The 24,464-nt window shown below is 38.5% G+C and overlaps 1 protein-coding gene across 2 annotated transcripts in view; it reads right to left on the reverse strand.

Moving 5' to 3' along the window:
* SH3RF2 (SH3 domain containing ring finger 2) overlaps nt 1–24,464 on the reverse strand; it is an 82,194-nt gene that overhangs the window by 21,454 nt on the left and 36,276 nt on the right. For both annotated transcript variants that reach the window (XM_032211897.1, XM_032211898.1), the window contains 2 exons: nt 20,178–20,273; nt 17,898–18,224 (listed from right to left, as the gene is read on the reverse strand). In XM_032211897.1, coding sequence (XP_032067788.1) covers nt 17,898–18,224; nt 20,178–20,273 — 423 coding nt within the window. The remainder of the gene's footprint in view (nt 1–17,897; nt 18,225–20,177; nt 20,274–24,464) is intronic.

Genomic DNA, 24,464 nt, shown 5'->3' on the forward strand with positions numbered 1-24,464 from the left:
CAGTAGTACAAAAATCTTACCAGTACAGAGAAAATGTATTTAGATTAGTTTTGTGATAGTTGCACCATTTTTCGTATCCTGACATGCATACCATCATTTCATACATCCTGCTCAAGGTAGGAAATAGATGTGATATACATGACAACAACATACATGTGTCAAAAACTGAGGAACCTATCCTCAATCAAATGATTGAACTCAAGATCCCCAAATTGATCTGTCAGTAATAATTCTGGCTGTCCAGCCCAAGCCCTCCCTCACTGCATTTTTGCACACATGTTTGTAACTGCAAACCCACCCCTTTAATCTTCTGTCCACAGTTCATACAAGGGAGAATTTACTAACAATATGTTGGTTTTCCCACTTTCTAGCAGTCCTTTTGTAAGGCATTCAAATTGTCATCTCAACAGAGAAGACTTTTTTTACTTGAGCATAACACAAGCTGTTTGAAGTTATCCAGGTGTTCTAAAGTCTGAGAAAGAAGGAATGTTTGACTACATAAACACATGAATCATAAAGTTCCTTGTCCTAGTTTTATGCAATGCAAAAACAATATAGTGACAGTATGGAAAGAGCTGAAGAAAATAACAAGGAAGTATTCCTAGTGGAAGAGTGGGAGAGGGGAGAAGTTACAGAAAAAGCCACTATGGTCTCCAAAGCAGATGTATCCAATCTGTGGCCCGCAGGTCACATGCAGCTCTGGACAGCTAATCATAAAGTCCTACAAGTTCATAAACTTTTATTATTGTTTTGTGATTTTTGTACATTAATTATATTATTAATTTAGCCCAAGACAATCTCTCTTCACTCAGTGTAGCCCAAACAAGCCAAAAGGTTGGACACCCATACTCTAAACCATTCTGTAATGTCCAAATACCTGAACATTTGAATGATGTTGGGAATGAGATGTATTTCTGAGGATAGCTATACCTTCTGAGTTAGGAAAAGACAATGAAGAAGCACGGACATTATCTGCCTACAAGGTTAGATTGTAGGCAGATAATGACTCTAGGCAGATCATTAGAAGAACCACCAGATTTTGTGGAAATGGGATATTCTCCTAAGAGACGAACCATTTGACCAGAAGAAATCTAGGTTTTAAGATCTGACCTTTCATTGCTTATGTGAATAAACCATTCCCATTACTATAAGTTATGTTTGGGCATAATCTGTGAATATGCTCTTTTCCAGCCACCAATTTTTCAAAGCTCAACTATTCCCCCCATAATGGAATCCACAATGAAACTCACATCAGAACTTTATGAAAGAGAAAAACAAAGAAGCAGCCCTTTGCTTTAAAGAGGTACCCAAAATAATACATGACTCATTGAACTCACCTGTTTCCATTCATTCTAGTGAGATTTTATTACTACCTATGCTTAATTGTAGCTAGCAGCAAACTAAGGGCTACAATATGAATGTTTTCAATGCTCAAATAACTCAGTGCCAGAATGGCAATTGCAATGCTGCAAGACAGAGTTATACATGAGGTTCTGTAGTTAATACTAGAGGTACTTGTAGATATATTAATTTAACACTTCCTATTGCTGGAATGAAGGAAAACATGGGACTGATGTGGCACTAGGAGAATTATTTTCAGAAATATGCGCATGTATATATAGAAGTTTACTTAGGAATTTCTGATTAGCAAAGAGGGTAAAATTGATGCTACCAGTGGCAATGGGAAATAATTATAATGAAATTTAATTTGGATGCCAAGGTTATTGTCCAACTTATATTCTTTCTCACTTCTTTCTGTTTTCAATGCTTTGACTCATTTCCTCAAATAAGAAATGCAAAGCACCTACATTCTTTTGTTTATGTATTTATTAATCAATCCCAAATTCCATACTACTCTAATACTGCTTGGATGGAGTAAAAAAAGGTATCACGAATCTCATTTTGTACTGAATTTGAATTCACAGCAGTACAAGATAAGGCAGCCTCTCTGCATTCAGCATTAAAGAACAGTAAAATGAAATTTTGGAACACTTTGCAAATAATACAATTCAGGTAGTCCTTGATGCCATTTACGCAAATTACCCAAAATTCCATTTAATGAGTCATTCATTAAGTGTTTTTTGCCCCATTTTAGGACTTTTCTTGCTGCAGTTGTTAAATTGAATCACTGCAGTTGTTAAATTAGTAACCCAGATGTTAAGTGGATCTGGCTTTCCCATTGAGTTTGCTGATCAGAAGGTCACATAAGGTGATCCCATAACCCTGGAACACTGCATCCATCAAAAATATGAATTAGTTACCAAGCATCTGAATTTTGATCATGTGACCATGGGGATGCTGCAACAGTTGTAAGTGTGAAAAATGGTCCTAAGTCAGTTTTTTCAGTGCCGTTATAACTTTGAACAATCACTGAATAAACTCTTGTAAGTCAAGGGCTACCATACTTCTAGGAATATTTAAATTGTGCAGAATGTTTTAGTCTTCCAGTCTATAGAATTCAGGTCTTCTTCCATATATTCAAAAGAATTTGGCATTAGCATAAGGGGAAACATCAAATTTCTACTTCTTTTTTATTTTTCAGGAGGCATTTCAGGGTTTAATTAATTATCCTTATATTATCTTGATAAGAATGAAATAAACTCATATTCACAGTGGGTAAAAATAACAGGAGCAGCAATGGAAAGATGTATATGTTTGGTTTGGCCTAGTGTACTATAGGCAATCTTCTGGTTTATGCAGTACACTTTTTTTCAGTAGCCAATAGCCATAGGACACAGGAGGCCTGGTAGCTAGAACTGCCACTGGAATTTTATCCACTGGGGCTAAAATTTCAGTGTAACTTTTCCAATTTTGGAGTCATTTAGGGGCATCTGTAAAATGTTAATGCTCATTAAATTGTCAGAGGTTTCATGCACCTTTTTAAAAATCTGCTTTCTCACTGAACATTGGCAGAAAGTCACTCAAGCTTAAGGGTCCCAGAAGAATCAATCTAGCACAGTCACTGTTTTATTTCATTGGATATGCTCCATCACTTTAGATGTTCTTTTTTTGCTAATGGCAGAATGCTGTTTAGAATTAAAAAATGATAAGAGAAATACCTGCTTGAATAAAGATGCCTAGTTATTCTTCAATAAATATAAATTTGTCTTTTAGCAATGCCATAGAGCAAAAATCAGAATAGATGTTCATGGTTCTTTTTTCATACCAAATAGACCAACATTTCAAAGTTGTGATATTGTGTCTGTTTGTAACAAATTGGATGAGACAAAATGTATGACAACTGCACTCTCTTCCTTTGTTTTACTTTTAATTAATTATGCCAAAGGCAAAGCCACATAAGAATAACCGATTCTCCAGTTCAATGTCTCTAGAAATGAAATGAAAATGACTTCATTTCCTGGAGGAATTCGAAGGAACAATTTTCACAACAGAGAAGAACAACGTGTCATCAATAGTAACTTCATAACTGCCTTGGTAGTGACTTAATTTTAAATAAAATGAAAGATAAAACACCCACTGACCGTCTCATTTCACAGTAGATACTTTCCACAACCGAACAAACTTTATTTTACATTCCATTTTTAAACTGAGAGGGCAAAAGTGATTTCACAATTTAATTAATTAATGTCCCAAAGGTGCTTTTTCAAAAGGCAACTGGGTTTTGTTTTTTACTTGAAGATGTTGTTTTTCATCCAGGAAGCTTCTTCCCTGCTTCTTCCCTGAAGAAGCTTTTTGGATGAGAAGTGAAACATCTTTAAGGAAAAAAACAAAATCCAATTGCCTTTTGAAAAAACACCTTTGGGACAACCATGACCTGTATGAGTGAGAATATCTATAGACAAAGTAATAAGAAAAATTTAAGGAAGAATAATTTGGGAGCAGGATCTGATTTTTTCTTTATGGTGCTGTTGATGTTGGATTTCAGTATTTTGCCAAAGTCAATGCCATTGGGCTCTTAATTCCATATCTCATTTCACTCACTCAGCTATAGATGAGAGAGAACCCCTCATTTCATTTTATATTTGACTACTGAATATTTTTGGTAAGTTTTATGTGAACCATTAATAGTATTCTCTGCTTGTCCATAAATAAAAGGTAAAGGTAAAGGTTCCCCTTGCACATATGTGCTAGTTGTTCCTGATTCTAGCGGGAGGTGCTGATCTCCGTTTCAAAGCTGAAGAGCCAAGTCTTTCTGAAGATGTCTCCATGGTCATGTGGCCAGCATGACAAAACACCAAAGGTGCACAGAACTCTGTTACCTTCCCACCAAAGGTGGTCCCTCTTTTTCTACTTGCATTTGTTATGTGCTTTCGAACTGCTAGGTTGGCAGAAGCTGGGACAAGTAATGGGAGCTCACTCCATTACCCGGTGCTAGGGATTCGAACCGCCGAACTGCCAAACTTTCTGATTGACAAGTTCAGCATCTTACCCACTGAGCCACCACATCCATAAATAATAGCAATAATAATTTCTTCTACTGATTCAATTTTAGTTTGAAGATTTCTTCTCCAGAACAATATCCAATTTTTTATCCCAATTATCTCAATCCAACTATTGTTTGGGCAAACTCCAGGGCACAGTTTAGGGCAGGGGAGCCTGGCTTGTTGTGGTCCATGGGGTTTTGAGGAGTCACACACAATTTTACAGATGAACAAGAACTTTTGTTTTCTTCTACAGCTCAAATGAAATTGCTTTCTGTTATTCATGCCGATTAATAAAAGTGCTTCTGCCTCAAAGAGGGGAAAGGAAAGAAAAACCACTGGAATGTTTTCCAGACCAGACTCTGCTTTCAGCAGAGGGATGAACAGCAAAAGGAGCAAAATAATTGTGGGCGTTGCTGGCTTAGGTAGTTAGGAAGTTTCTATCATTCATAGAAGCAATGCTTCATCTTTGAGGTGTGAGAAGTCCCAAGGCAGTGAGCACATGTCTTCCAGAGTTTTAAATGACACCCTTAATTATTTTGAATATAGATCCTTTTCCTCACTTCCTGTCCAGAGGGAATAGATTGTTTTGGGAATACCTCATACACAGGTTATTAATACATGTTCACAAAGTCTTTATTTCTTGCGCTTTCTTAACTTGTCTTTCTTAACCTAGCATTTTAGAAATTATCTAAAGAAGGAGACTCAGGAAATCAAAAACAACAGGACTTGGCAAGAAAATATAAGTTAGACAATTATACCACAGACAAGAAGATCACAGAATAGGGACCAACTCAAAGCAGAGGGAAGAGCAACTCTCAAAAACCTATAGAAAGGCCAAACCATTATCATCTTACTAGCAGACACAAGCTTAGCTACAGTAATTATGGACAAAGGACAAATCACAATATAAACAAAAGGCAAAGAATTAGTGGAAGACAAAAAAAATCTACATCCCAGTAAACACCAACCCAATTCAGATGTTTGACAACCTGAGCAAGAAAATCTCTTAATGACCTAACCTATCCAAGAAAGTTAAATCACAAAAGAAGAACGGTGGCAGATGACCAATGGACCCATCCTCCCAGGTTCTATGGTTGGCCCAAAATACACAAGTTCAACATATTGCTTCATCCCACTGTATTAGTACCAGGGCTCCCAAAATACAACATAGCTAAAGAACTTATAAAAAAGACTTTGGCATTTCATATTGGGAAGTAAACATTCTATTAACTTTCCACTAGAGCAGAGGTGTCAAACTCAAGGTCTGGGGGGGTGGATCCAGTCCGTGGGGTGCTGAGATCTGGCCCACAGGGCCAGCCTGGAAATAGCAAGGGACTGGTGCATGGTGCCTCTGCTAGCAAAATTGGGGTGCAGCCTGGACGGCCTCTTGTAGCACCCTGCTGGCCAAAATGGTTTTAGCCAGCAGGGTGCTGCAGGATGTATCTGTCCCGTCGCTCCCCTCCCTGGCCAACCTGGGAAGAACAACTACAATGCTGATCCAGCCCTCGAAGAAATCCTGTTTGACACCCCTGCACTAGAGTGCTCCAGAAAACTGAATACTTAAATAATAAAAGAAGAGATTATGGTTTCATTTGATGTCATAGCAGTATTTACAAACTCAGAACTAGCAAAGGAATCCATACCAGTTGTGTTACATAATACACCTGACCTAACTGCACAACACATTTGATCTAATCGAATATACTAAGATCAAAATAGATCAACCTCTGCCTTACTATCTATTTTCAGTTTGATGGACAAATATACCCACCAATCAGAGGATCACGCATGGCATCACTATTCTCAAGACTCATAGCAGAGACTGTAATGCAGTGTCTAGAAAAATATAACTCCCAAACATACCACCAAAAGTATGGACTGGCATGTAGACAACATCCTTGTTATAATAAAAAAGGAGCAACTAGAGAAGACACATGAAATAATCAACATCTTCAGAGGAATAACATTCCTAAGGAAAGAAGAAAACAACGGATTACCCTTTCTGGATATCCTCAACAGAAGAGCAAATAGAAACACAAACCACCCATATTAGCCAAATGCTTCATTACCAAAGTAACATCCCAACTTCCCATAAGCGTAGCTGTGTAAGAACAACATTCAAATGGTCACAAATCCACTGCAGCAACCCAGAATACTAGAAAATGAAAACAGACTGCCTATACAACATCTTCCAATAAAACAGATACCCAGGCAAAAAGTGCTCAACTACTCAACCCACTAGAGAACAACCAATACAACCTATGAAAAGGGAAACATTACCTTGTATCAAAAACCATCTCAGAAACAACCCACGACTGTTACATCAACATGGCATCACCACAGCACACAAACCAACAAAAGCCCTCCAAAATAAAAATAGTAATACCCAGTAGCCCAAGAAGTAAAAACATGAGCCTCTAAACATACAATGTAAGAACTGTAACACCCTTTATTGATTTATTTATTTTATTTATTAAATTTGTTTGCTGCCCATCTCACTGAGGAGACTCTGGCCAGTTTACAACATTAAAAGCAATAAAAAGGTGTGTAATGTGTGTGTGTGTGTGTATCGATAGATCGATAGATGTAGAGGTAGGTAGACATAGATAATATTAAAAGTTATGATTAAAAGATGGGAGGGGGAGCAGAATGCATGGCAGGGGTGACAGGGGAATCTTCTATTGGTCCATCAACCACCTCCAATGTAATGCTCCCCCATTGGAGCCTCATTATGCAGTACAAACCAAAAGGATAGTAGCAGAATACATCCATGAACACCAACTGGCAGCAAGAAGACACTACGAAAACTCCTTAATGCCACAACACATGGACAGACTTAAACATAGTTTCAACTGGGAACTGTGAGCATCCTAGACCAAGCTAAATGCAAAAAGTGCTAATTCCTGGAAGCCCAGCACTCAGACAAATCAGCCATTTAAGGCACATAGAGATGAATCACATTTGCACATTGTTCAAAAGAAACAATTAAAACAGCTCAAAAGGAATACAAAGATTTGAACATCGCCTAGCCTGCAATCAACACCCAGGTAAGCAGAGGTTAATATCAGGAGCAACACCAGACAAGCAATCAAGCAGAAAGCAAATACCCTAAAGGAACTACCAACTCAAACAATCAAGTATTAAAAACATCCTAATCAAGGAACTACCAAGGAGGAACAACCCCCCCCCCCCCGCAACCTCAGTGACAGGACAAGCTACTGTGTATAAACATAGAGGAAATACTACCCGTTTCTAACATTGAAGATGTTACCTAGCTGAGTAATGAAACATCGGCAAGAAAATAACCAAGTTCAAAGAGCAACAAGGCTTCCTCTGTCTGGGGAATAATCTAAAAATGCAAAGAGGGTAGCAAAGTAGCATTGGTTTTTTTTTTTGGGTTCTTGTAATAGCTTCCTTTCCACTCTGCCCTGATTATATTCCTCCGCAGCCTTCTCCAATTATATATCTACTGACTCACTTCCTAAAACAGGAATAGACATCTCTTACATTCATACAACCCCCAGGCTCCGTTTTGTGGCTTCAGAATACTTAGGATTGGATTCAGAAATTCAATGGTCAGTTTAGTTTAGTTTAGTTTTATTGATCTTGTATGCCGCCCACTCCTGAAGGACTCCGGGCGGCTTACAATAAAACAAGGGAAGGGGAGTAATACACAAAACAACATATTAAAAAACACAACAGTCACAATTTCCGAGGGGCTGGGTATTTCGAAAGCCACCCGGCCTGCTGGAGCAGCCAGGACTTAATGGCTTTGCGGAAGGCCGGGAAGGTAGTAAGGGTCCGGATCTCCACGGGGAGATTGTTCCAGAGGGCTGGAGCTGCGACAGAGAAGGCTCTCCCCTGGGGAGTCGCCAGCCGACATTGGCTGGCAGATGGAATCCGGAGAAGACCTAACCTGTGTGATCTAATCAGTCTGTGGGAGGTGATCGGCAGGAGGCGGTCTCTCAGGTACCCAGGTCCGATGCCATGAAGGGCTTTATAGGTAACGACCAGCACCTTGAAGCGGATCCGGAGACTAATGGGTAGCCAGTGCAGCTCGCGGAGGATAGGTGTGACGTGGGTGTACCTAGGTGCACCCACGATCGCTCACGCAGCTGCGTTCTGGACCAGCTGAAGTCTTCGAACACTCTTCAAGGGCAGCCCCATGTAGAGGTCAGTTTCTTTGTTACTGTTTGCCACTAAACTCCTCCTCAATTTAGAGCTTGAGATACCAAGGAAAAAAAGTGTGACTTTGAGAATGAAAATGGCTGCCCTCCCCAGAATGATGAGGTCCATGATTGGGGAGGGGGTTCTCTTTTAGAAGAGATATAATTTATACACCCCATCCCATCATAATGTGCATGTATGCATGTCATATTAGTTAGTCTCATAAGTAATCCTTAAACCACGGTAGTTAAGAAGAAACGCTACATTTCTAGGCTATACAAGCAATGGCAATTCCTCATCCACAGAATTTGGGAAGTTAAAAAGGTTTGAGACAATGTTGAGCTTCATTTCTAGCTCTCCTGTATTTAAACATCTCTTCTTCCGTTGTGTAATTAACCAGGAAAAGATGGAGCAAGACCTTGTGGTTGGATTCACCTGAGATTCTCTTTACACTAGGCTGACAGCATCTGAAATTCTATAGTGCAACATTAACACGTCATTTCTTAAGTCTATGTTCCATGAATTCATTAGTGCTTACTCCACAAGAATTGGGATTAAGACTGTACCACAATTTAATCCTACTCAGACTTTTTCAGATAGGAAACTGGTACACAGGATGAAGTTGTCTCTTGTCTTCACAGAAGGATTAATTTAGCTTTCTGCCTCTCCCATGTTATTTATACCAATGCATTGTCACTACAATAAAGCCGAGATGAAAAAGTATTTAAAGAATTAAATACAGCATTATGTTGCCCATTACCCTAGGATTAAACTATTTTGGTTAATATAATTTAGTTGGGAATATACATGCATAGACTTGAGTTCATTGCTTTTGAAAAAACATTCCATGAGGCTGAAGTTCTATGTAAGATTCTGGTTAATCCTATTAAAACGAGCATTTGTATTTTAGGCAACATTGCATACAATACCCTACTAGCTATGATAAACAGAAGTGTTACTGGGGCTTTCTAAAACAAAAGTGGCATGTGGTAAATTAAAGTAAATATAGTTTTCTTGGCTTTGAAATTAACTAGGTGTCTCATCTAAGTATTTACTCAACTTGGGCCTGCTTAGTTTTTTGAGATCAACCAAAGTTGGGCTGTTAGTTAAATAGTCATGGAGGATCAGACTGAGTAAATAGTTGGGATACCATTAGGAAAATTTAGGACTATAGGCTAATCTGGGAAATACAACCCCCTCCCCCCCAAAAAAGAAGACAGTTGCAAGTAATTTCTACCTCTTTGCCAAGAAAACTAAAGCTGTAATTGAACTTGATTCAAGGGAAAGGTCAATAACTGATGTAATTGCCAATGCAATGGCAGGAAATTTGGATGACTCTCTAAGACAGTCTGAGGTTTTCTACTGGCTGTCAGGTAACAATTTCACCTCATATTAATCTGTCTCCTTTGACTTACAACTGGGAGAAGAGATGTGACAGCTGATCAAAGTAGGAGAATGCTCTAATCGGAAAACAAATGGCCCTTTTTAAGAGGTTACTCTTGGGATTTCTGAGTCTAGAGGAGAGATAAGGGAGTCACTGCTGGTGTTAATTAAATGAAAGGACTGCCATGGCTAAGGATTAAGAATTGATGAGATAATAATTTTATCTTGAAAAAATGATCTTCAGATTACAGTAATGAGATTGATAGACTTCTAGGCATTGGTGTTTCATTTTCAAGCATCTCTCCACAGCCAAAATCTACAGGAAGTTAAAACATTTCCTTTTCAATAGAATCTAAAACAAAGCAATATATTGTACATTTTTAACACAATAACCATGTGAAATGAGTACTGGGATGATGACAATTCATCTATCCCTCTTTGCATATTTTATGCCAGGTTATTTTTAAAACACACTAGGGTGTAATTTGTATTTCTGAAAATAATGTTCAAACTTGAATGAAATTATCTTTTGGCCTTTGTTTATGATATACAATGTTGTTTTTCCATGAATTAGGGGGAGAAAATGGTGCATACTGGGAAAGTTGCTTGCAAAAATGCATGTGTCATGGAAACATGTTTACATTATTTTATAGCTATAACAATGCCTATGGATTTTTAAGTTGTTCAAAGTGCTGAGGAAATCAGATGGGACTTGAACTAATGCTAATAATACAGTGAGTAAATCAGACTGACTCTTCCATCCTTAGGCAGTTTGACTGGTAACTACATAAACAGGTTAGGATGCAAACAAGACGATGTGTAACATTGATACATTTCCTGGCTAGTAATTTGTTTTCTCTTTTTCACCTTTTCTGCATCCAATCCATTCTTTTTATGGAACGAATCCTTGAATCATCCCTGTGAGTAGAGTCTTCATAAAGATGGATATTCAGATGCATAACTTCATCTGTGTTAGGAACTCTGTACAGAAGTTCCTTGTATACAGTAGCTACTCCCTTCATCTCAAGAACAGAAGCTTTAGAGAATGTACCAACCAATGTACATTGATAAAAAAGTTAACCATACTACCAGTTTACTGCTGAACAGATGTCTTATGGGGGCCCCCACTTTGGCTGGGAAGATATGTAAACTATACAAGATACCGACATGCTGGAACATATACTAAAATCACATCCTGTCTTATATGAAATAAAGAATTAGCTTAGGTTAAGTTTTCTTCCCCTCGACATGAAAAAGTACTATTGATTCAAAATATAACATGTGAGAAGTGGCAGCTTAATATTAGAAAGGAGGTGAAAAGTGTGATTTGGAACTGAGTCCATTGTGCAGAACCAGCACCTGTTTTTCCAAAGTCCCACATTGCACAATCCAAGTTTGGGATTGCTCAGAATTAATCCCACTGAATTTACTCCACGCTAAGTGTTCATAAGATGCTATCTCTTCTAAATACGGTAGTTGCCAGGAACCCTTTTTTTTCTAGAACAAAATGAATGAACTCAGGGACAAGAATGAAGGTGGATCAGCCTTCCTTTTCAGAGGCAGAGCAAAGCAGTGCAAGCTCCTTCCAACTCAACTCAAAGCTCCCAAAAACATTTCCTCATTTCAACTGCACCTATCAAATTACTTTTACAAGTCCTTCTTTTTTTAAAAAAATCCCTGTTTAGAAGTGCTTAGTAGTGCTAACCAGACACCCAGAGCTGCTATAAAGGAAAGAAGCAAAATGTTTTTTTTTATAAACTATCAGTTATTAACGCAACCCTCCCTGACCCAAAGAAAAAACTAAAGTCAAAACCAACCTCTCAAGAGACTCAAAGAAGCCCATGCATTCTAGTTGGAATCGGTGCCTTCGGTCTCCAGCTGTGCAGTTGGGAAAACTGAAAGGCTCATTGCTCATTTGAGAAGAAAAAACAATGTGCACAGTCCACGCCCAAACCGGAGGAATGCATGAAAGGTCAAACATCACTTGAATGCCTCCAGGAGGTAAGCTTCCTTGTTAACCTCAAAGGGAGCTGGCATTTGGAACTGGCATTTGGAGCTACCTGGATGAGTTTCACAATCCCTTTCCCTAAAAATGCTGCTTTGTTTTGGCAGAAGGTCTGTGCTTAGAATCACAGCTTTGCAATAGGCTTCCCCCCCCCCTTCATCTGCTGAAGCTCTGTGTAGAGAGTTAAGTGGTTAAGAGTGAGGATGGCCTGTATTGTAGGTTATGCTTGGAATTCGGCAAAAAAAGTTTTTACTGTGTATACATATGCACACCAAGCACAAAGACACATTACGATCTTGTGCCCCTTTTTGTAAGTACAAGATATTTTGAAGGAATTAACCATAATAAACAATAGGTATTATGAATGTCTCCTCAATTTTCCTTCCCTATCCATAATTTTTGCTTACTGTCATATAAACAATAAATACAGTTTATTGAAAACTAGATTCTGGACTGTTGCCTTGTATCTCTTTGGAAGGCAATTGATTTTACCCATTCATTTACCCATACACATCAACCTCCCCAAATAATACTGAGGGAGGCGAGGAAGAGGTAATTTTCTCCATGATCTTCTACAAAGCTACTCCACCTATTCCCAGAGGATTCCCAGAGGATTCAAAAAGTCAGCAATCTCAGACTCCAGGGACATTTGCAACGTTTAACTGAAGAGTTAGTCAGTCTCAGGAATCTCTTAATTCCTTGATAGTTTTGGTCCTTGGAATGCTGCAGATACTGTTTACATTTTCTGCAGTTTATCTTCAGGAATCACTCTGTCTGAGGTCTGCAAATGTCTCATAAACTGACCTTCTGTAACATGAGCTTGTCTGTCCTTTTGGTTATCCCCACTCTCTTCTCAAATATGTAATTAGTTTATCTTCATTATCCTGTTGTGTTTGGCAAAGCTCAGATATCACTATCGCTTACTATCAACATCTTATCAATTTTTTAAAAAAAATATTATTATTGTCAGGCATCCCAAGGCTGGTGTAATCTCGCTTTCAAATGCCTTTTGGTCAGAGAGAATGACCATTGTATTATTTAGAGGACATTATCTCTTAAAGATGATAAATGGCAATAAAGAGCCGGAGTCTCCAATTTCAGTATACCAGGGGGAATTATTTATATTATAATGACAAGATACATTGGAAATAGGTTGAAATAGAAATAGCTATTGTAGTGGAATATGGTGTTGATTCCCAGAAGGGTGGGACTGCCTTCCAGAGGATCGATCTCTTTATTGGGAGAAAGAGAATGAAGAGTCTTTCTCCCCAGAGGTTCTCAGAGTATCTCTTTAATGATGCAAGCAATTGCTGTAGTTTTGCAAGATAGTTCAAAGCCAACAAAGAAAACTTCTCTGGAGTAACTCTACATGCCTTTCTTGGTTTTAGGATCCTCACATTATTTTCATATATATAAATAGATTTATTAGATATTTCATAACTCTGTCAAAATATACACAAACAAAAATATATGCCTTGAAACTAAAGTCTATATAATCAAGCTAAAAAGGAAACAAAATAACCAGCACATATCCTCTCCATCAGCCCACACCCAGACAAGCAGGGATTAACACCAGACAAACCATCAAGCAGAGAACATTACCCTAATTAAGGAACTACTAAGGAGAAAACCACACCCCCACCAACATTGGTAGGGCAAGCCACTGTACATAAACAAGGAGCAAACCCCACATTCACTCTTACCCAGTCGGGTAATGAAACATCTGCAAGCAAACAACAAACCTTTAAGAGGACCAAGACCTTCTCAGTTCAACTCTGATCTACACATATATTTTTCTATTAGGATCTTTGTATTGAATCATTTGGCATGATTAAGCTTGGAGATGATGTAAGTTAGTGTGCATTTAAGCAGTTTGCATCAAGATTAGCACAGCATAAAACTACAAGTTGCAATTGAAAAACAACAGGGAAATAATCGAAAATTATCAGAGAGATAACCGGTTAATATATGAAGGATATAAAAACAGGCAAACAATACGAGCATAAGCAAGGATATATACACTATATATGCAAGTGAACAGCCCTGGGTCCTACAGATGGCATGCATCCCTATCTTATTTTATGGCTTGGAATTTCTAGAATATGGGAGGAAGAATTATTTTAAAGGTTTGGGGGAAGTTAAGGTGCAATCTAATGTATAAAGTTTAGCCCTTAAACCTTACAATCTTCCCAATTGGGATAATTATATATTGCTGCTTAATCCCTCCATCTAAAAAAAAAAAAGTACTTGGAGTTTGCAAACTCCGATGATGTTCTGACATCATTTCTCATATTCTCAGCAGCTTCTGGTTGTAAGAAAATGATGCGCCTTTATGCCGACTCGACAAGGAGTCTTAGAATATTATTTGTTTTCAGTAATGAGCTAGCTTTCATTCTCTATTACTTGGTTTATTAATGTATCCTATATTAAGTATAAGTCTATTTGCTATTTACCCAAACAATACTCATTTATGGATTGGCAGCAATGGCTAATTAAAAGGATCCATTTCCACTTTAAAGTAGTAGGACAAATATTATTTTGAGGCAATTAAAATAACATTATGGTTGAGGGAACTGTTCCGAAACAACTGAGGGATGGAACATCTGGCTAACCTATTGCAGATGACTCAAATTCTACTACTATATACAGATCTGCCTTCTGTAGAAACATAAAGAAAGCAACATTTCTGTAGCAACATTAAACCAGCCAAGCACCATGCAATGTGGATTTCTACTCAGTGGTAACTACCGTATCTATCTTCCTTCCATCCTTAATGGGCAATGTACTTGCTACTTGTATCCTCTAATCATTCTTCCTCAACTCCTGAAAATAATCCCTTCAATCTCCACAGGTTCCACTTTTTAAGCAAAAGAATGCTCTGGAATTGTCCCAGAACTTATGTATTGGAAAATAGAAAGGATCAAATAGATCAATAAGGCAATGAAAGTGTGAGGTCAACTGAATTTGACCCTTGCTAACAGTTTGAAGTGGTTTGCTACTGTTCTCTTACAGGATTTTCCCCACCCCAGCTTCTCATTGTAATTGACTCTTTGGGGTTTCCTGCTAATTTCTGAACAAATCTGAACATAGGTCACATCAGTCAGGTCTGGCTAAATGCAGCTAAGGGCTCTGACAAACAAAAGCTTCAGGCCATACCAGATTGGCTTGTTTCAAAGATCTTTTTTTGTTTCTTTCCATTCTTCTCTTTCTTGCTGAGTAACAAATATGCAGGAATAAAGTCAATTAGTCCTTAATTTTTGTTCCTCCCTGACTCTGTGGTGGCTTTAAAGACTCATGAGACAGATCTTTCCATTGTAATAGGAGCAAAGAAACTGCCTTATTTTGGAAGAGACTTTGTGTCTCATAGACAGGCTTAATGCTAACGATTTACTTCTCTACATTTTACTGCTTGGTCTGATATACATCTCAACACTCTTTAATCTTCATTAACATTGCCTGCTGGTTTTAAGAATTAAATCTCGGTGCTGATGCAGAACAATGAGTAACCCTTGGGTTTGTTAATGTCGCTGTTCATAGTCAAGTAAACTTTATACGGAGCTCCAAAAAGGTGAACTGGTTCTGCAAGACTTAGAGAATTTGTACGTGTAAAATAGTATGTATAAAATACTATTTTGCGATTTTCAGTGGTATTTAGTGTCCCATTGAAGTTTTGTAGAGTTGGAAAGCAGTAAAAATGCAGAATTCAGAACAATCTTAGACCTTTGTAATATTGGCCTTTTAAAATGAAATTCCGAATTAGAAAACATAATAGTTGATCCAATTAACAAATGGCTCTTTCAATAGAACATATTAATGCTTTAGCTGATCATTGTCCCTGAAAATAGCTCACCAGGGTCTCTGGAGATTATAGGCATAAACTATAAACCCTCATGAAAAGATAATGACATCTATTCTGTGACATCACAATGCAAACTCCAGACATTCATTTATTGTATGCAAAACCCTACATCATTGGGTTTGCATTGTAACACTATATTGCATGTTTTGTTATTTGTCCCCTCCTTTTGTTACAGGTTGATGGCATTTGTGTAAGCCACACGTATATACCTTAAGATTTTTTGTATTAGCCTGGTCTGAGTTAAGGAATTGTTTATTCGGGAAACTGGATCTGGGATCCTCTTTCCAAATAGATGATTAACGCTTTCAAAACTAGCCATGCCTATCATTCTTTAGAGTTTAGACTATAATCCTTGAACCCAACCAAATGCATGGGAATGATCCATGTGGTCCCAGCTCATCACTGCAGCTTTTCAAGACAACCAATCCTATTCTTATGCAATTTCTAAAATGAATTAGGTAATTTTACTCTATAATGTGCTGATTCTGTGACCTAATGACTAAGCTGATGGGTAGTATAATGGTTTAGTGCATCTATCCAAAGAAATAAGCACATGATACGCTGATGGGTTACATTGACCAGTACTTTTTATTAGGACAAAAGAAATTAATTTTATAAACTCAGGAGATTGCCTTGTAAATTATCAGATTTTATATAGTTTGTACAAAATTTCTTGATTAATTTGGAAAATAGTGCACATAATTATGAAAAGTGTAGACCATATACAATAATTTCTTTTCAAGTTTTCAAATGAATAAAACCATTCCTTGCAATACAGGATTTACTTAGGTGAGCTAAAGAGAACACAAACCAAAACAGAAATATTATCTGTTTTCTAGAATAGAGAAAGTTAAACCTCTTGCAGCCAATGGCCATGACCACACAGCAATGATAGGACATCAGAGTAGATTTTTGCAATCACTACCCTATAGGGCATATCAGACATTAATAAACCTGTTCATTTGGTTGCAGATTTCTGACATTTACAGTACTTGGATTTTTTTTCCTGCAGAAAATCATAAAATTATGCCCTCATTATTTATCGGTTTGTAGATAAATTTTGGTGCTACTGCTGGGGTGTAAGGGCCCAAAGCTCCCTCCACCAAAAAAGAACAAGATATAGAGGGCCCTCTTCTGCTCTAGAAAATTTCTGGGTTTAGGATTACTGCCATGACTGTTCATTCCACCAATAGATGACGATCTGTGTTGGCATTTCACTTTCATTTTCAATTTTTCGTTCATTTTTAAAAAAAATCTTTGGTTTTGCTTTTTGGTTTTATTAAACTATGTGACTTTCAATCCATTTCATTGCCTTTTTGTTTACTATTTCAAGCGCTTTAAGTTGGAAAGAATGCCCACAAGTTTTACAGTTGAAGAATAAACTGATGCACAAATTTTGGTGAAGACTAAGTTAAACTACAACAATGAACTATGTCCGGGGCCTCATTTAAGATAATCCGATGATTTGTCCCCAGCTTCTTTCATTTGTCAGACAGTGGAGCATGAAAGAGAATTTTTTTTAGAAACCAGAATTAATCCTTCCTTCCATAGCAGATAAAGTTTGCTTTTCAATACGCTACCTGGTAAGCAAAACCACATCCTTAGAGTGCCTACTCTTAAGTTAAGCTTACTTTATTGTCATTGCACCTCATACAATGAAATTAAATGCCATCTTCAGTGTGCATTATAACTATAAAAATAAAACACAAATACATATCCTTCACATTCTGTACAATTGAACTGAAGACCCAATATTCCATTAGTATGGCCCTATACAGTAGAATTCAATATAGTTACTACCCTGGAATAGAAGCTATTTTTCAGCCTATTTGTCCTTGTTTTTATTATCCTGTACTGTCTGCCAAGTGGTAATAGTTAAAAAAAAGGGGTGCCCAGGATGAGATGGATCTTTAAGAATGTTTTGAACTTCCTTAAGGCAGCGGGACCTATAAAGTTCTTCCAAGAAGGGGAGAAGGCAACCAATTAAGTCTATTGTTTGTTCACTTACCTTTTCCTTATGAGCGGCATGCAACAGAGATAATGGGAAAGAAAGAAAGAACAAAATCTTGAAATAAAAGGAAAAAAATAATGCATTTACCTGGTCTGGTGTATTATATGGGGCTTCTAATTTCTCTTGGTGCTTTGCAGTCACGCAAGGGTTGCTAGAACTGATGAGCACAGGAGAACTGATATCCAAAGTCTGCCTTCCTGTAGGTGAATGGACCATCCTGTTGAGGGTGTTTAGGGCAGTTGTAATAGAGAACTGTCTCATGGTCTTCCTTCTAGATTCAGATCCTTTGCAGAAAGTGGGTGACTCTGCACCTTTGGATCTAGGTAAGAACCTTTGTAAAGGTGAAGCACATTTCTGGGGAGAAGACTGGTAACTTTTACTCCTCTGAAGAAGTTGCTGGGCTGTTGTATTTGGCTGGAAAAGAAACAGGAGGGAGAAAAGAGATGTTGTCAGGCCTGGAAGCCATTTTTTTTTTTGCATTGGGCTTTCCGGCCTGCCACATTTAATGCTGTGGGAAAATGGGAGGGTGGGGGATTATATGGAGTGTGGGAGATATATAGTCAAAATAACATTCCTTTCTCAGAGAATCAAGGACATCTTGCCCTGCACACCTGGAGGGGTATGACTGGGAGGTATCTCCAGTTGGGGCGGTGCTTTGATTGGACCATGTGATGGACATGTGGGTACTGGGCAGGGACTTGAACTTTCATTTGGGTGGAGAAAATCTGGAAGCTTTCAGATTTGGGTTATCCTAGATTTGCCCATATGACATCTCTAATAAAATGGAACTTTGAGGAACTTCAAGCCTTGGAGTTTTCTTTCATCAGGGGTATTATTTGTAACACTGACAGATGTGACTTTGTTGATAGCAATCCAAAGATTTTAAATTGCAGAACTGAAATTCCAGGAATGGCTTGAATAGATATATGTAGCAACATGCTAACTTGTGTGTGGAATGGCATTACTGACTGGGTCTACACACAGTGCTAAGTCATGACTTATTTAACAATCTTATTGATGTTTTACCCAATAGGCAAAGGCATTCAACTCTCTAGTGATGCTGAGTGGTGTACAATATTTCAAAAAACTGAATTAACAGTAATAGTAAAAGGAGGATAGTGAAACACTCAGAAAGAATAAAACTAATACCTTCTTAATGTATAGCATTCTCAGAAAGTGCCACCATACAATTTAACCCAGAGTTTTTGAGGGCTAGTTTGAATGAGGCCAAGGGGAGGGGACATACAAATGGGTGTGTGTCTGTTGCTGTTTCATAGAACATGACCTGTGACAGAGAAAGATCACATTCTAAGTTCCATTAGGTGGCAGACTATGGGACCTGAAACATAGCAATTCTGTTGAAATGAACAGGACAGGCAGAAATGTAGGAGACAGAGAGTGTCTTGATAATGAGCTCTTATGACCTGAAGCACCTTGAAATGTACCTGATGACCACTATAGTCATACAACAGAAATCGGTACATGGGTATACCATCACATGCTTATGGTGGACCAGCTGCAGCTTCTGAATGCCTTTTAAAGGTAGCCTGACACTGTATGGAGAGCTTCTGAGTCCAGAAACAGGCAATTGTGGGAAAGATAAATCAGTGCGAAGGCCTTCCTGCCTACTACTACCTATGGTTCAGCAGCAGCTGTAAGTTCAGGAAAACTCCCAAATGGTGCATTAACTTTGAATGGCGACATGGAAGCCCTTTGAGAATTGAAGATAGCAAAGTTCTGTGCAATCCTAAGATCTCATTAGTGGTGAGCTTCAGTCTGTCTACATATACACATTTAAAACACACACACACACACACACACACACACACACACACACACACTTCATCTCCCTCTCTCTCCATCTCTCTCCCTCCCTCCGTCCCTCTCTCTCTCTGATGAGTCCATTATTTCCAGTCTTAGCTCCTTTAGTAACCTTGGCTATACACAGCATATATTCAAAACCAGGGATGTCAAACTGGTGGCCTGCGGGCCGGATGCATCATCCGCAGGCCATGCCCACCCCAGCTTTGCAAAGGGGAAAAATGTTGCTATGTCATGTGACGGCAACGTGATGTCACAAGTTTGACACCCATGCGCTAAACCTTTAAAGGGAAGATTATTTTGTTCCACTTACAACTCCCAATTCCTGACTAGCGAGGCTTTCGATTGTTCTTAAATTCCTGGTGTCTTTCAATTGACAGCTATGTTAGCTTGCTTTAAACAACCATCTGATGGATTCCAAGGACAGCTTTTTCTCTTCTCAAGACTGAAAGTGCAAGCCATGATCAAATGTGCTGACAAGGAACATTCTGTAAGATTGTGTGGTGTGGGTGTACATTCATAGAATGTTCAATAAATGGTTCTTACCTCCACAAACAAGATAGGAAAAATTCCTGTTCTGTCACCCAACTTTCCTTCTGCCCAATTCTCATCCATTCGACTGATCATAGTGATTATATCACCCTGAAAGATAATAATCATAGATACTAACCAGGGTAGTTGCTTGATAGCATAATTCTAACATATATACATAAAGTGAAAGAATATTTGAGCATTTCAACACATCACATGCCTCAATATTTTATCATAAACAAGACAGATTTGGGGGTGGGGGAGGGAAAGGTTCATTCTCCAAGCTTGTGGGTTGGTTTCCGAACATTTTGTTACCTGGTTAGGTAACATCTTCAGCAGAGTTTTGGGGATGTCACTGTCAGAGTTCCTCTGTTTATAAGGGCTTCAGGTGTGAATGTGTCAAGTGAGGGTCTTGTGATGGGTTAGGTGTGAGTCATCAGTGGGAATCTTATTATGGGTCTGGTGCTGTCTCTGGTTGGCTGTGCAGTTGATTTGGATTTTGAGGGGTTTATAGATAGATTTAGCTGTCAGCTGAATGAATGGAAAATGAATTCAAGGAAAGATGGTGATCGAGAAGCTACTTGAATGTGAGTAAAAAGATTGTGGTATAGAGTGCTGTGGAAGTATGTGGAGTTATTCTGTGGGAAACAGGACAAAGGTTGCATGGTTATGTTGAAGTAAAAGAGAATGATTAATATGATTAATGAAAAATGAGAATAAAGGAAAGATATCACACACACACACAAAGATAGACAAACAGAGAGAATGTAATCAGAGGGAAAAAAGGAATAGTTAAGATTCAAAGATGCAGAGAAAATGTACAATGATTCTGATAAAAATTAAAACAAATATTTTTGAAACGTGAGAAGTCTAAACCAAGAGGTTTATCAGAAGGTAAGGAAAAAGTGATGAAATGGTTTGTGATGAAGCGGAAATCAGATGAATACTGGAAGGACTATTGTAGAAATTTGTATGGGGTCAATTTATATATTGAAAAGGTAGAACTGAAATAAATGAAATCCATATTAATATTTCAGACAAAAATGTTGAAAAGGATGCCATACAGATACCGTGTTTCCCTGAAAATAAGACAGGGTCTTATTTTCTTTTGACTCCCGAAATAAGCGCTTGGCCTTATTTTCAGGGAGGTCTTATTATTTTTGAGGTGCAGGAAGCGGCGAGCATGGTCACCTCATGGCTGCTGCTCTGTTGCAATATTTTCAGGGAGAGCTTATTTTTGGGAGAGGTCTTATTTTAATGCATGCACTCAAAAACCCGATTGGGCTTATTATCTGGGGAGGTCTTATTTTCAGGGGAAACAGGGTAGTCTTCCACATATGACCACAATTGAGCCCAAAATTTATGTAGCTAAGCAAGACATTTGTTAAATGAGTATTTCCTTATTTTACAAACCTCCTTGCCATAGTTGTTAAGCGGATCACTGCAATTGTTAAGTTAGTAACATGGGTTGTTAAATGAATCTGGCTTCCTCATTGACTTTGCTTGTCAGAAGGTTGCATAGGTGACCACAAGACCTGGTGACACTGCACAATGGTGCTAAATATGAGTCAGTTGCTGAGCGTCTGAATTTTGATGACGTGAGCATGGGGATGCTGCCACAGTCGTAAGTATGGAAAACGGACATAAATCATCATTTAGTGCCATTTTTTTCAGTGACATTGTAACTTTGTAACTAAATGAACTGTTGCAAGTCGAGGACTATCTGTATTGTGAGGAGTGAAAAAAATGTAAGGCTGCAGGTAGAAATAGCGTAACTGGAATATGCTAAAATACAAATACAGTTTGCTTTTGGCATAGATGTGTGATCTGTTTAATGTGCATGTGAAGACTGTATCTTCTGAAAATTGATAGTATGGCAATATTTTTTTGCTCATAAACCTTGGCAGTGGCAGGGCAAACCACTTTTCATTGCCTACTAGTCTGTCCTCAGCCTTAAGAGGCAGTAATACATTTCCTTCTTTGGCTCAAATGACAAGAGCGTTACATGAAACCCCCAAATCCCAGCATTCTAAGGGAGGTATAGAAAAGCAGATGCACTTTGTCTCCAGCAACGTTTTTGAAAAGGAAAAGACCCCAAACCAGATGGCATGCAATCCAGGCCATGTTTGCAGTGAGCAAAATAAATGGCCTCTCTCTGCGATTCCTCATTTGTGCCTGCAGTGATGTAGAAAGACTTTTTAAAGAAGTGCTTATATTGAGGAAATGAGCAGCAGCAGATGCGGCAGTGAAAACTGGCGCTCACAGCTGGCTCTTCCATGTCTCAGGCAATGATCGCAACTGGATGTTCAGAACCATTTTCCTGTATTTCTCTCATAAACCAGCTCCACTGTAATCTCAAGGCAGTAATTCAGGAACATGCTTAAATGTAGCCTGGTCTCATTATTCACTTTGCCCCCCCCCCTCTCTCATCCCCTATATCTGAAATTGCTCTGCCTTTCTTTTTGGGCACATTGTTATTCTACCTTGCAATGTGCATCTTTTGTCAGCTCTCTGATGAGAAAAAAGAGCCATGCTTAGGTGGCCATGTTATTTTATGCTTACTATGAGCAATGAAACAACAGAGATATTTACAGGATAAATATAGTTTGCTTTAGGAATTGAGGATTCTACCATGTCTAGGTATTCTGTTTTTTTCCACTGGCAATTGATAGCATCTTCTAGCATAACCCAACCATGACTTTGGCAATAAAAAGCCTGCCTTCATTACTGTTCTATCAGCACAGAGATGGTTGGATGGTACTACAAGATGCTAGAAATCAGTAGCATCTGTTTTCTGATGAATGCAGTAAACCATTTTCCTTCGAAGTTTCATTCGACACATTGCTTGCAAGTCTCTTAAATTCCCTGTGCTGAAACCTATACTATTATTGTATATTATCAACATGAAATCTACCCAGGCTATGATATTACAAAGTTGAATCTAATGTGGTAAATATAAATTGCTGGCAAGGAGCAGTTGGCTACAGTTATGGTTATATTTAATTGTTTAGATTGGAAGGGAATGGCATTTTGATATACAGAGAGGCAGTCATGTCATTCATTTGCATCACAAAGTTGGCCAGTGGGCTGCTGCAGGATGACAATCAGCATTTCTGCACCAGCAATTTATAGTGTCATCCAACCACTGCTGTGGCAATCTATCACAGATGCAGACAGGTTTCATCTCACCACAGCAATAGTTGGGTGGCACAATAAATCACCAGTGTGAATAGTTTATTGTTCCTGTCTCTGTAAACTGGTTTGCCAAATGTAGTAGAATCTGTTTACCAATCTCTGTAAGAAATATAGAAGGGAAAAAGTAGAGTGTTTAGAATTAACACTCGAATTAGAAACTAGAGTTAACAAACTACAGCTTAAGAAAACTATTACAAGAATGAAGAGATGAATATAACACATTGGGGACCTGATGATGGTGGTAGTTATATGAGAAGAAGAAATCATCTTAAGATTTGAGAGCTTTCAGGAAGGAAATTTGCTTGGGTCCCTTCTTAGTTAATGAGAGAAAACAATAGCAAAATATCAGGGGTGAGTGCCGGATTCTTTTACTGCTGGTTTGTTCAGGGATGCGCTTTGGCATGCGCATGCTTGATGCAGACTATGTGCGTGTCACGTTCTGAGCATGCGTTGAAATAAAGAATTCAAGCGGGAAGAACTCAATACCTGATTGGCTGGTCGTTTGACAGCTCCTGTATAAAAAGGGAGCTGTCCAAACGAGCAGCGCACATTTTCCTGGGTTAAAGCCGGTTCTGAATGTTAGCCTATATTTGTTAGGGAATAAAAGTTGTTAGCCTTTATTCCCGTCTCTGCCTCAGTTCTTCCGGCTACCCACGGTCCCTGGGGACATACCAGTGCGCATGCACAGAAACAAAAATACAAGATGGCAGCACCTATGGCGCCGCCGATAGAACCAGTTCGGGGCCGTGGGTGGCCGGGTTACTACCTACTTGGCCGAACCGGTTTGAACCGGTAGGAACCCACCTCTGCAAAATATACTATATTTCCCCACATACAGTATCCCAATAGATGCATGGAACTAGCACTCTGTTCCTACTGCCTACTGATGCCTGATCAAAGAAGAAAGATCCCAGATAGCAGGAGTGGATAGAGCTGTGACACATAAAGGTGGTAGGTCTATTGAAGAGATTTGTTTGGTGGTTCACCCCTGTGGAGGAAAATACTCAACTGACAAAATTGTTTTATTGTATTCTCTCCTACTTTGGGTTTACTTGAAATGAAAAGTGAACTTTGTTTCAAAATAAATAAATACTTAAATAGAGATAC

The sequence above is a fragment of the Thamnophis elegans genome, chromosome 2 (genome assembly GCF_009769535.1).
Source record: "Thamnophis elegans isolate rThaEle1 chromosome 2, rThaEle1.pri, whole genome shotgun sequence".
NCBI lineage: Eukaryota > Metazoa > Chordata > Lepidosauria > Squamata > Colubridae > Thamnophis > Thamnophis elegans.